General features: G+C 37.6%; 1 protein-coding gene and 1 long non-coding RNA gene across 3 annotated transcripts; one reads left to right on the top strand and one right to left on the bottom strand.

Annotated features, from left to right (window-relative positions):
• Positions 1-737: 737 nt before the first annotated feature.
• On the bottom strand, positions 738-7,034 carry LOC135635971 (protein PHOX1-like). Of its 2 annotated transcripts, XM_065147458.1 has the most exons (4): positions 4,485-7,034; positions 3,622-3,858; positions 1,322-1,440; positions 738-1,136 (listed from the first exon to the last, which is right to left on the bottom strand). In XM_065147458.1, the coding sequence occupies exons 1-2, from the start codon at positions 6,346-6,348 to the stop codon at positions 3,710-3,712; spliced, it is 2,013 nt and encodes a 670-aa protein (XP_065003530.1). In that variant the 5' UTR covers positions 6,349-7,034; the 3' UTR covers positions 738-1,136; positions 1,322-1,440; positions 3,622-3,709. The 2 variants fall into 2 exon arrangements, with proteins under 2 accessions (XP_065003530.1, XP_065003529.1); XM_065147457.1 differs by lacking the exon at positions 1,322-1,440.
• Positions 7,035-7,562: 528 nt separating this feature from the next.
• On the top strand, positions 7,563-10,829 carry LOC135635117 (uncharacterized). Its single transcript, XR_010495554.1, has 2 exons — positions 7,563-10,090; positions 10,186-10,829. It is a non-coding gene; the product is annotated as an uncharacterized LOC135635117 (long non-coding RNA).
• The last annotated feature ends 979 nt before the right edge of the window (positions 10,830-11,808 follow it).

Below are 11,808 nucleotides of genomic sequence, written 5' to 3'. Positions count from 1 at the left end.
TAGTATAGATAAAGATAAAATAAAGCGCATAGTAGAAGGCATACACGGAGGATAGAGATATAGTAGTATGAAGATTGATGGTCAATATACGACAAAAAAAAAACTCTAAAGATAAATTGATATAAAGGTTTAATGGGTGATAATAAAGATAAATTAAAATAAAAGTTTAATGAGTGATAACAAGAACAACGAGAGAGGACCCTAACAATGAAGACAATAAAGATGATAATTGAAGACAATAATTATTTAAAGATGATAATTGAAGACAATAATTATTGGGATTAATAAGGACGATGATCAAAGACAATGATGAGAGCCTCACGATAAATGAAACTGACAAATGACAATGAGAGGCATCTACAGCATCATAGTAATAAGAACATCACTTGAAAAAAAGTTGAATACATAAGTACCTTTAAGAAAAAAAACCAAAAAATAAATTTTTCTTCGAAATCACCCTTAAAAGATTTTAATTTTTTTTCTATATAAAAACATGGAGAGCGAGAGAATTTTTTTTTTTCTGTGTAATCCTTTATGTAAAGTGGCCATCATGTAACAAGACATAGCACATACAAGAACGAGTATAATACTGCCACAACAACAAGCTCAAAGCTACCAACAAAGCTATATAGCTCATATCAAACTTCCACAAGTCTCTCAGTCAAATCTTTGTAGCCCGGTTAGTAACGATGTTTCTCACAAATATTTCCAGGCCTGCATTTGTCAAGACAACCATATGCAACAAATTGCCAAAGTAATTTAATATATTCTGAACTTCTAATAAGAGTAACCTGTATGTTCAAATACGTAGCAAGTTAAGCATTCTGATGAAGAACAAACCTTCAGAACAAATGACCATTACCATGTATTATCCTAGGAGAAAATTCAAAAATACATAAAAAATCAAACTTCGTCAGCCAATATGAAGAGGGCTGGACGACGGCCATGTCGGACTCCAACTTGAAATAAGTTTATGCTACACCACCAAGTACCAAGTAATCACATATAGCACTAGGCTTCCAACCTGGTGCATGAAAAGGAAAATAAAGAATTCTGCTGTGTGACTCCGAATCGACAAACTCTTCTCCATAAGAGCAAGCGAACAATTGAATATATAATCCCATGAACAAGGACCCCTGCAATGGCAGCAAAAAGTTCTGTTAGATGGGGCTAAATTCTTGGAGCAATATTATCATTTGCCCTAGATGGAAAGTTTTTAATAATAATAGCCTGATTTCTAGTTATGGAGCTAGCAATATTGCTCCAACAGAAGAGACCACTCAAGTTTTATGTTAGTTCCTACTAAAGCATGATACACCACCTATCGAAAAGTTTCCTGAAATCCATCTAGAATTTATCCCGTCTCCACCACCTAGGATAATAGTGCAATATACAGACTGGATGTTGCCACAAACACAGCAGCCACAAGAGGATGACATCCTATATGAAAGCAAGTTCAGAAGATTAGCTCCTATTGATACAGGTGCTTAAGATTCCAAACCACTGATTCTATATGAGCTGATATGTTAATGAACTTACAAGTCTCTATAGTTCACATACAGTTCAGGTGGTGGTTGTTAAACCAAGATGAAGTTTTGGATTATTTCCACTCTAATGTGTGCAATTAGTAGAAGATTGTCATCTTGCGAGATGATTGACTCACAAAACCTACTACAACGCAAATAATTCATTAACAGCAGAGACAAGGGCTAAAATAATTCAAAATTAATTGAAATTTGTAGTTTTAACTTTTAACTTTCATGTACACATCTTTTAGAAATCTAATTTTAGTAGTAAAATGAGGACTGACAAACTGAGAGATCATGGATGCAATACCATGGATTGCCACCCATTCAGGTTGGTAACTACCCATATGACCTAGAACTGGGACATAAACAGCTCAGTTCTAACTGGTAAATAGCCCCTGCCATTGATTTTTTTTTTTTCTCCAGTTTGAACAAAACACCAGAGTGGATAAAACCAATTGAGGCCCTCAATAAAGATTGAAATCTTAGGCATCCTGCAAAATCTTTCTTCCAAGTTATTATTCACTGTCACCCCTCTTTCACCTTCCACCCCTTGACACTATCATCCAAGCTGGCCGTCATACCAGAGCAAAGGGAGAGAGGTTCCATGCTTTTACATTGCAAAGGAGCAATCTTATCAAGACACCAAGGCCTGTTGTCTCCTCAATTTGTATATCATAAGGATTCATATTGAACAGTACAAAATACCAAAAAGCAAGTTTTCTTAGATGCACCATCAAGCATGTTGTTAACATCTAACATAGTTTCAGCATATTCTTCCAGATCAACTTGACACAAGAACCAATGACTCACAGGTGCATGCAAACACACATTTTTTCACTCATAAATTTAGATCTGAAACCATTTCGCAAGAACACCATTTTCATTTTTTTGCTAGACTATCACCAAATTGTTTGTGGATGAGGATATCACTTAAATTGGGATAAAAGCAAACTTTTTTCTAGATCCAATTTTATGTACCTTTTTTAACAAATTTTTGACCTAAACTGGAAGAACAACCCAAATCGAGCCAGTTAGACAACCACAGTGTTCTTGCTGCGGCAGTACATACTAGTAGTAAAATTGGTAGGATAGGAGAAATTTCATCTCTGATCAACTAAATGTGTTTTACCACTAAAAAAAAAGCATCTATGGTTCTCAGCTTCTAATTCCTTGATCCAATACCTCCATGTTTTGTCCTCCAATTTTCTATCATTTCAGAATACAAAACCATTCTGAGCAAGACATCAAGTGATTATGTTACATACTCAATTTCTGAAATGAATTGTCCTAGCTTCAGACTTAATAGCAGATGGGTGATTACAAAAACAGCAGATGACTTTAATAAATCTATGAACTCAAGTTCAGCAGCTAAGGTTGATCCTTGCTGGACCCACTTGTATTGTTGAACCAGCATTACAGTCCAGATACAAGATAGGGTAGGCCACTTTTGGCATCAAAATGTGCTTTCTGTACATGGCATAATCACACAGTTGCACTACTTCTTTTCCCCAGTCCACTGTGTTCAAATGCATTTCAATGCTTTGCATTTGAATACAACTCTCTAGGAGCATTTCTTGCTTTCAAGTGTTGACTCAGAAAAACAGAATAACAAGCTTCATGGAATCACATTTTTCTAAACAATGGCTTAACCGACTTGACCAAAATGACAATTTCAGTTAGTAGTGACTCTATACAAGAGATTCAAATGTATTTGCAATCAAACATTTCTACTAATTCATTCATGAATCATTTATTTGGAAAAACCTGGAAGAAAAAAGATGAGAATTGTGAAATCATAAAACTAAAGCAAATATTGTGAACTAAGAAGAAAGAAAAAAAAAATGGTAACTTCAAGAGGGAATGATATTAATATAGTTCCAAAAAATTTTAGTACTGGCAATTCTAGCGAAGAAAATAATAGAACGCTTTGCATAAAATTAGAACTACAAGACTAGAAAACAAGTCCTATAATCAGTGAGTAAGTTACAGCTAATTTGGGTTAATAATATCTTAACAACAGAATCTATGCAGTGCTAGCAATTTTAGAGATGAAAAAGGAATTTAATCATCCATGATTAGAAGAAAAAACTACCTATCTGAAATATAAAGACAGCAGAATCTATGTTTTGATGTTCCCAACAATACCCACTAATACTGTGTTGCTGAAATAAATTTATAAATCATATATGTTCCAGTATATAATGCAGCTTTGGGACTCTCCGCCGAAATAAAGGCTCAAGTCTGAATGATGGAACACCACTTATCCACTTTTTTGCATCATACATCTCATTCCATGCCTGAACTATCTCATCAATCTTGAAGCCTAATCCTGCAAATAAAAGAAAAGCAATTAAGAATTTGAATTGCAGGATCATTTCCAGGCCAGCTGGAGTCAAGAGGATGCTCAAAGTTTAATGATACATAATAGATCACTGATTAGGTAGGTGCATATTTAACAACATTAACAGAGGTGAGGTATTTGGGTGTCAAGGTGATTGTTGAACCACTTGTAGAGTTCCTCCTAAGGCCTTTATGTGCCCACAAAGAACACGGTTAGGAATATGAAATAAACAATTAGATGAAATTTAATTTTAAAATGAAATAACCTTATCAATAGGCCATGGATTGGAGAGAAATATGCGCAAGTGCCAAGAAATTTGTGTCCTAACAATCAATCTTCTGGTAACTATCTGCAAGCATCATGTACTTGGTATTTCCAAAATGAGGATAAAAACACATCTAAGGTTTACACAAATCAGTTTCAAAGTATTTTGACACAAATTAATAAACCATGTTTGATGAATTTTTACACAAATCAGTAGTATATAATATGTAAGATTTAAATAATTTTAGTTATATGAACTTCCAGACATTTGAACTCATATATTTTCTTCTAATCATAATTGAAAGGTGAAAAAAAAACAAATGCAGCCTTTATAGGACAAATATTAATACCTTCTTGGGCAGTTTCATTGGCACAGTGGTTTTTTATCATCACAGCAAGATCAGTTGGAGAAGCCCCTGCCAGTTTGAATTTATCCACCGCCGCCATTAGGCACTCTTCCCACAGTGGAATACCTAATCTGAATTCCACAACAGATCTCTCATAAAGTATGGTTCCCCATAATATATTTATCTGAGATCTCATGTTAGAAGCAAGTTCTGCAGCTTCATCAGTCGAGAGCTCTATGAAGTAGTCTTCCAAACCCAGCTTTTGCAACAAGGTCTTTTCCTCATTGGGTTTGGAGAGTTCCTTTAACCGCTGCTCTTCTATTTCTTCCCACATCTCTGTTCCTCTTTCAATGTTATCCTCAGCTTGGTTGAATAGCTCCAGGACTTCCGATGAAGGCCATGTCTCCAAATCTGCCTCGCTTCCAATTGCATAATACCATGAAAGCTTTGCTTGCTCAAACTGTTGCAGTGCAAGTGCAAGAAGACCCTCATAGAAATTAGCCTTGAATTTCAAAGCTTCTTCGTAACTCTTTCCCGCTTTAACATACTCAGTCTGAGCCCACTCATATGCAGCTTTCACCTCTGCAAGCATAGATTCCTTCGTAGGATTTTCTGATAAGAACAGTCTCTTCCTTGCTCGAGACATATGCACATTTCCCCAATTAAAGAATGCCAGAGCTGCCATCTCCTGAAATTTATCCTCAGTGATTTCAAAAATTTCTTGTGCTTGTTCAGTTGTGACAGTTTCTTCCATTGCCTCTGAAAACAGTTTCATGCCTAACTCATGAAGGTTCAGATATTCATCAGAATTGAAACCAACGTGGCTCTTGAATAGCCGAGCAAATTGCACAATCCAGTCATCAATATAAACTGAAGAGACCTTGTCATTGTCATGTCTGATGCTCCCATTTTCAGATATGCTATTAGTTTCTCTGTCCAGCTTCCTCCCTAAAGAGCTGTTTTTTGCCTCTTCAAGCAAAGGTTCAAAATCAGGGTTAACTTCTACAACATAAAGCCTAACAGACCCCAGTGGGTCTGCAGATTCTTCCGCCCACCTCAGCTCTTCAGATGTAGTGATTGTCACCAAATCACCCTCTTTATCCTTGTATTTGATAAGGACAGCCTTCAGGTTTGGAAATTTATTGCCAACAATCTCCCTCAGCTGCAACATTGTACAATTAGCTGGTACCTGAGCCCATCTTATGTCCTCCCCGAAAACTAACTTCACGCTTTTCATAGGCTCTTCCTTAACTTCAACCTGTTTCTCCATGGGCTTATGGCTCCTCTTCTTCTTCTTCAGCTTCTCTTTCACTGTCGGAGGTTCTGGCAGTGGATAAAAAGCCTTATCATCTAAAACGGTGCCCTTTTTCTCCATTGTCTTTTTAACTCTTTCTGAAATTTCCAATGCTGTGAGGTTGTTTGGCTCCAAGCTCAGAACTAGGTCGACGTCTTTACAGGCCAAATCCAACCTATTCAAGGCTTCAAAACACTTGGCCCTTTTCAGTAGTGCCTTACTGTACTTGGGTGAGACCTTGAGGGCTAGATTACATTGATTAATTGCAAGGTGGTATTCCTCAGGGATCATCTGCATATAACAGGCTGCTGTATTGCTGTGGAGGTACGCAACATCAATGTGGTTCTTTGGAAGCAGCTTAATGGCCTTCTCGTACTTCAGCACTGCTCTCTCATACTCCCTCTTCTGGAACAACATGTTGCCCTCCTCTTTCAAATCACGAGCCATGTCCATGAAGATTGTCGTATCCTCATCAAAGACTTTTGGGCTGTGTTCGATGGATCTGCTGTTCTTTGAGTTCGCATCAGTATGTTTACCTCCTGAACTCTTCTTCTTAGCAGTCGGCTTACCCATTTCCAATTCCCGAGTATAATCAAGTCCTAAATCCTTTTCGGACCAAGGAAAATCACTTCTTCTCTTTGATTACTATTTGATTTGTATGAACGAAATACGATACAAAAGGGCAAACATAACAAAATGGGATCTGATTGTGTTGACGAGTTTTGTGTCGATCGCCCAAAGGAGCTAGGAAAACCCTACACCGGGAACAAAAAGCCGCACCTTTCCCGTCTAATCCGCCAGAACTACCGAAAGATTCTCCACCCAAAAGGATTATATCAAATCGAACACGGGTTTCGCTGAGAATTCCTAACTGGGCAATAAAAACTCAATCTTGCATCCCAAGATCCAATCTTTACCAGCCACAAAGAATTCGGAGAAGACACAGAAAACTTATCTGATTTCCGGGTGAGAAATCTCGTCCCTCCTACGGACCTCAAAAGAGTCGGAACCTTTTTGCACTCAGAAGAGTCGTCTTCTCGTTCCTCGAAGGAGACGGCACCAAATTGCTTTCCCAGGAGGAATCGAATGTCCCAAAGGCTTCACCGTCCCCAAGAGCACCAACGCCTCACGATCCAAATTGGCCGTATCCCGTTGCCACCACACGCGTCCCCATCATAGCCTCCACTTGGATTCTCGCACAGGGCCGGAGATGGGAGCCAAAACCAAGAGGACGCGACGCGAAAGATCAAACTTGTCGCGTGTAAGAGGAGGAGACCGTCCAAATTGGCGAGCCATCGTCTTGTCGGTGCGGTGGATTAAAATCCCAAATAGAAGCCTGTCCGCCACACGCTTGCCACCACGTCAACATTAGCAGGACCCACGTTAGTCCCCCCCGACAGGTAGTTCAACGGGTAGACGCACGGACGGGTGTAGGAGGAGTTCCCTGAACTCGAGTAGGTCTCTTACACTCCAAGAATTCTGCACGGTGGCGGAAAGAGGCGAAGGAGTGGAGGCGAAGGCAATGCGGTGCCTTCTCATTTCCCTTGTCATTGGCATCCATTAAGAAACCCAAATGAATTATTTATAATTATAATTAATATTAATTGATTTGAATAGACAATATGAAGTATTCTTAATTATTTTTATTGTCAGAATAATTTTTTAAAAAATATAATGTAATTTAATTTATCATTTATTTTGAAGGATTATATATGCACATCTCCGCCTCGGCTTTAACTTTGTTTAATCGGATTCCATACAATGCCTCTAAGCTTGTAAACCGTCCCGGTCACCAAACATCGTGAACAATCCACCGTTGGATTCAACAGATGTTCACATTCCATTACCATTGCAAAACAGAAATCTGAGTTAATCTGTACTAGATCCAATCTTCGTTTAAATTGTCCCTTCCGACCGCATCTATTCTTATCGTGCCCCTTCTCCCACTGTCTCCCACGGCTTGTAATGTACATCGTTTCCGTCGTCCTGCATATGGGCGGAGAGATAGGGTTTGGTTCGTCTTCCTTCCGATCGATCAACGCTTCGCCTTTTGCTTCGATCCGTTGGAGAGGATCCGAAGAGCAGCTCATGCTGGATCCAGGTACACCAGCAACGGTGAATCTCTCAAACCCCTGCTACATTTTGATCTCTTGAGAAGCCAATTATGGAACGGATTTTGAGGAGGAAGTATTTGTGCTGCATGTGCGTTTGCATTGTTTGATGTGAAAAAATATTAAGAATCAATCGATTGAATATTGTTGGGAGATGAATTTTAGGTCAGATATTTCTGCCATTGACAAACAGGTGGGTTATTGTTGGGGGACAAATAGGTAATCGGCTCTTGGGATAACGAAAATATAAATTCAAAGGTTAACATTTTATTTTTAGAACATTGGTTCATGTATGATATGCTTGGATAGCTTGCTACTGTTTTGCAGAGAAAATATGTTGAGAATATCCCCCTTTCAGACCAAAATTTCAAAGTGTCCTTTGGTACTTTTAGTATATGCATCGAACCGAACTTAAAAAAATGGCATATACATCGAACCAGCAGATCTTTGATAAAATGTGGCGCATATTTGGAGTACTACCTGTAGGATTGATGAAATGGGTAGCTTAAAGTTGTGGTAAAAGAAAATGTCATAAGAAATTCATTGAGACCTCAAGGTGAAGAGTTAATTTTACAAATATTATAAAGTCGGTACCTTTTGGTTGGATGTTGAGCCTGAATAATAGCCCAGTGGGTGGAGTAAAAAATCAACTTTTACTTTGTATTGTTTCCTGAGTATGTCAACATAGATGTATGAGATTGATTGATAATAAAGTGAAATAGTGAAGAAAATCTTATTGAGTTTAGGAACAAAAGTATTATTCAGCGATGGTATTGATGGAAAGACTGTGAGTAGTATAGTGAGGACCGAACATTATGATTGAAGTGATTTACTTTGTTAAATTAGGCAACTAAGTTTCTTCAGCTTATCTTTCATATCCAGCATGGTTTTTCTGTTTCGTAATGGGTAAAGTGATGATAAATGCACGTGCCTTAACGATATAAAGATTTTAAAAGTTCATCAGTAATTTGCTAGAATAAGTTTTTAAGGAGATATGAATCTAAAATGTTTCACATGGTGTTTATTTTTGTGGGAAGCTTCAAGCCTGTACACTCTTTAAATTGCTTCTTGCTCTTTTCTGAGTCCAAGAATTTGACAACCAATGACCAATCACCAATTCTGATTTCAAGAGCTCAAGGCTGGTTTATCATAATAAAAAGAACATGCATATGAAGACTAGGTTGACAAATAGTTCAATAAGTATGACCTACAGCATGATTTAGAGTCCCACACACACATTGTTTAGTTTGACAAATGGTTCAATGACCTACAGAATATGATGCACTAACAACTATGGTCATACCATTTTTTCTTCCTTTGCGGTTATCCTATAAATGTTGTTCCCATTTTAGTTGGTGCTGTTAACTCAGACAGTGAAGTCATGTACGGACGATGGCTTGCTTAGTATGTGGACAATCCTAAGAACTTGTGTGTCATCAGAATTCTGTACTTGGGGCTCTAGGTATGCTCATTCTCCTTTCTCTTTCATTCTTTTTCACGTACATTGATCTATTAGCTTAATATAGGTTTTCAAAGTCAATAAATTAGTCATTGTTTCTGTTTTTAGATTGGTTAAAAAGCCACTATAGAACTTGCATCCAACTTTAGATTGAACACAACGCTCTGAGAAATATATTATATGTCAACCCTTGTTCAACTTTTTGACATGTATTCAAGAGTGTGTGTGGACCTTGCGATATATTTGGTGGTGAGCCTCCATTGCAGCAAGCAGCATGAAAACAAAAAACTGGATTATGATTGAGAAAAGCTTGATATTGATTATGATTGAGGCAACTAAAAAGTAGAAAACTAAAGCTAATTTATATTCTCAGTATTATTCTTATGGTTGATTTTCATGAAAACAGACTAGGGATTTAAATATGAACCGAGAGCTGTAAAGAATATTATGTTCCAGTAAGTTATTGATATTGATATTTCTTACATGGATTAGCTGTCAAGGAACGTGTTCCATCCTACACTGCTGGCTCAGCATCAACCTTGTTGAATCTGTAGAAACCATGTACCAAATTTTCATGCATGACTGTAATAGGTGCAGTCATACATGACTAGAAGCATGGTCCCATTTACTAGTCCATAGAGGCATGGATATCAAAGAGACCGGAGATGCTGATTTGTTCAAGCGTTATCTCCAAGACTATGTCAAAACAATCAGTGGCTACCATCCCATCAGCATCTTCCTCCATGTAAGATGGGTTCCCTTGTTTTTGTTATCTAGTTTTTAGATCATTTTGCTTAAATCTGCTTGTATTATGTGCACCTTTTTTTATCCTTTTATCAGATGCTAAAAGTTTCCTAGACACGAGCAATCAAGCCAGGCCACAAGCATGCGGGAGCAGCTGAGCTATGCATCAGCAGCTGCATGGTAAAATAGTTGACATGAATTCAGAAATTGTTCGTCGATGTGTTACGGTATCTTTCCTATTGAAGCTATATGGTACATTCCTTGAAGCACAAACATTCAGCAGTGGCCGGACTTCCGATCCTCTTTATATAGCATTTCATGTATCATGTTGAATCAGGTGCATCCTATTGCAAGCAATCCAGGTAGTAAATTTACAGGTTATAATGCTGAAATAATCTTCAGCGATGACCTATACCGCTAGTAAACTTGAACAAGGTTCCAAGTTCATGCATGGCTTGGAATAGAACAGGTGTTTAAATAGGTGCTCGAGCACTCGCCTAGGTGCTTGAGTGAGGCGAGGCGAGGCCCGAGCAGCGTGCTTCAATGAAGCATCACCTAGACGCTCGCCTGAACCTAGGTGCCAGGCACCTTGGGCAAGCGCCCAATTGAAATCATGCAATCGTTCGGTTGAACAGTAGCTAATTAGTTCGATTGAACCAATTAAGCTATATAAAGTTATTTTACTTGTAAAAACCCACCCCTTGTCGATGAATGAATCCAAAGGTGTAGCTTTGTGCATAGTTCTCCTTGTTGTCATTGCTATTGTGTGCAACTTCTTCCACCATTGAGAAGGAGGATTGTAGCTTTTTTCGCTACTGATAGACACATATGTTGTTGTTGTTCCAAGCTTCCTCTGCTACTGCTGTTGTCGTATGTAGTTTTTTTCATTGTCGTCATCTAAAAATTCTTTCATCATTGTCGTCTCTTCTTCCTTTTCATCATTGATGACTCTTTTCTTCATTCTAATTACTGTTAACAATAGATCAAATATTATTAATGATTGTTAACTATTTTTATTATATAATAATTCATATTTAGATTTTTAACATTATTAATCTTTATTTATCAATTATATTATAACATGATTGATCGCTAAGATGTCTCTTTTGTAATTTAATGTATATCTTAGGAGGTGCTTAGGGGAATATGTCATTTGTGCTGTCATTGACACGTCATCCCCACCTAGTTGATATCTGGTTGGTACTTAATCTCAATTCGGTAGATACCTCGATCCTATTTGCCAACAAGGATATTAACTCGACTTCATGGGGTCCATTGACATTGTCTCGAGTTAATATGGTCAATCATGTAGTGTTGTTGATAGAAAATTGACTTGATATGTTGTTTGTATCCTCATGTTCGATGTATGATTTAATGGCAACATGATTGAAGATATGGCTTGTCCAAGTATGTCTTATGTTTGTACTAACATAAACACCAAATATGTCTTAATCTGGTTTTTATATAACGTCAGACTAAATCCTCAATTCCCTGACACGAATCTTTTTTATGTATGTGCCGTACAATCAGAATCTGAGTTAATGTTGATCAATGGAATTGCTTAAATAATCTTCACTTTCTTATATCTTGTAAAGAATTGTGGTTGCTGTGTCAACAAAAAAGGTAAATGCCATCTTTGAAGAATTCTAGTTGCGTTTTCACATGAGTTGTGGAATATATCCAAGAGAACAAGAATTCTACATGTGATACGTACAACCG

This window comes from Musa acuminata, chromosome BXJ3-4, assembly GCF_036884655.1.
Source record: "Musa acuminata AAA Group cultivar baxijiao chromosome BXJ3-4, Cavendish_Baxijiao_AAA, whole genome shotgun sequence".
NCBI classification, from domain to species: domain Eukaryota; kingdom Viridiplantae; phylum Streptophyta; class Magnoliopsida; order Zingiberales; family Musaceae; genus Musa; species Musa acuminata.
This window is presented reverse-complemented; position numbering and strand designations above follow the sequence as displayed.

Coding starts and splice junctions, on each gene's coding strand:
- LOC135635971 (XM_065147458.1), bottom strand. CDS start 6,348: ATGGGTAAGCCGACTGCTAAGAAGAAGAGTTCAGGAGGTAAACATACT. Junction 3,859..4,484: donor CAATGAAACTGCCCAAGAAG/GTATTAATATTT, acceptor TTTTATTTGCAG/GATTAGGCTTCAAGATTGAT.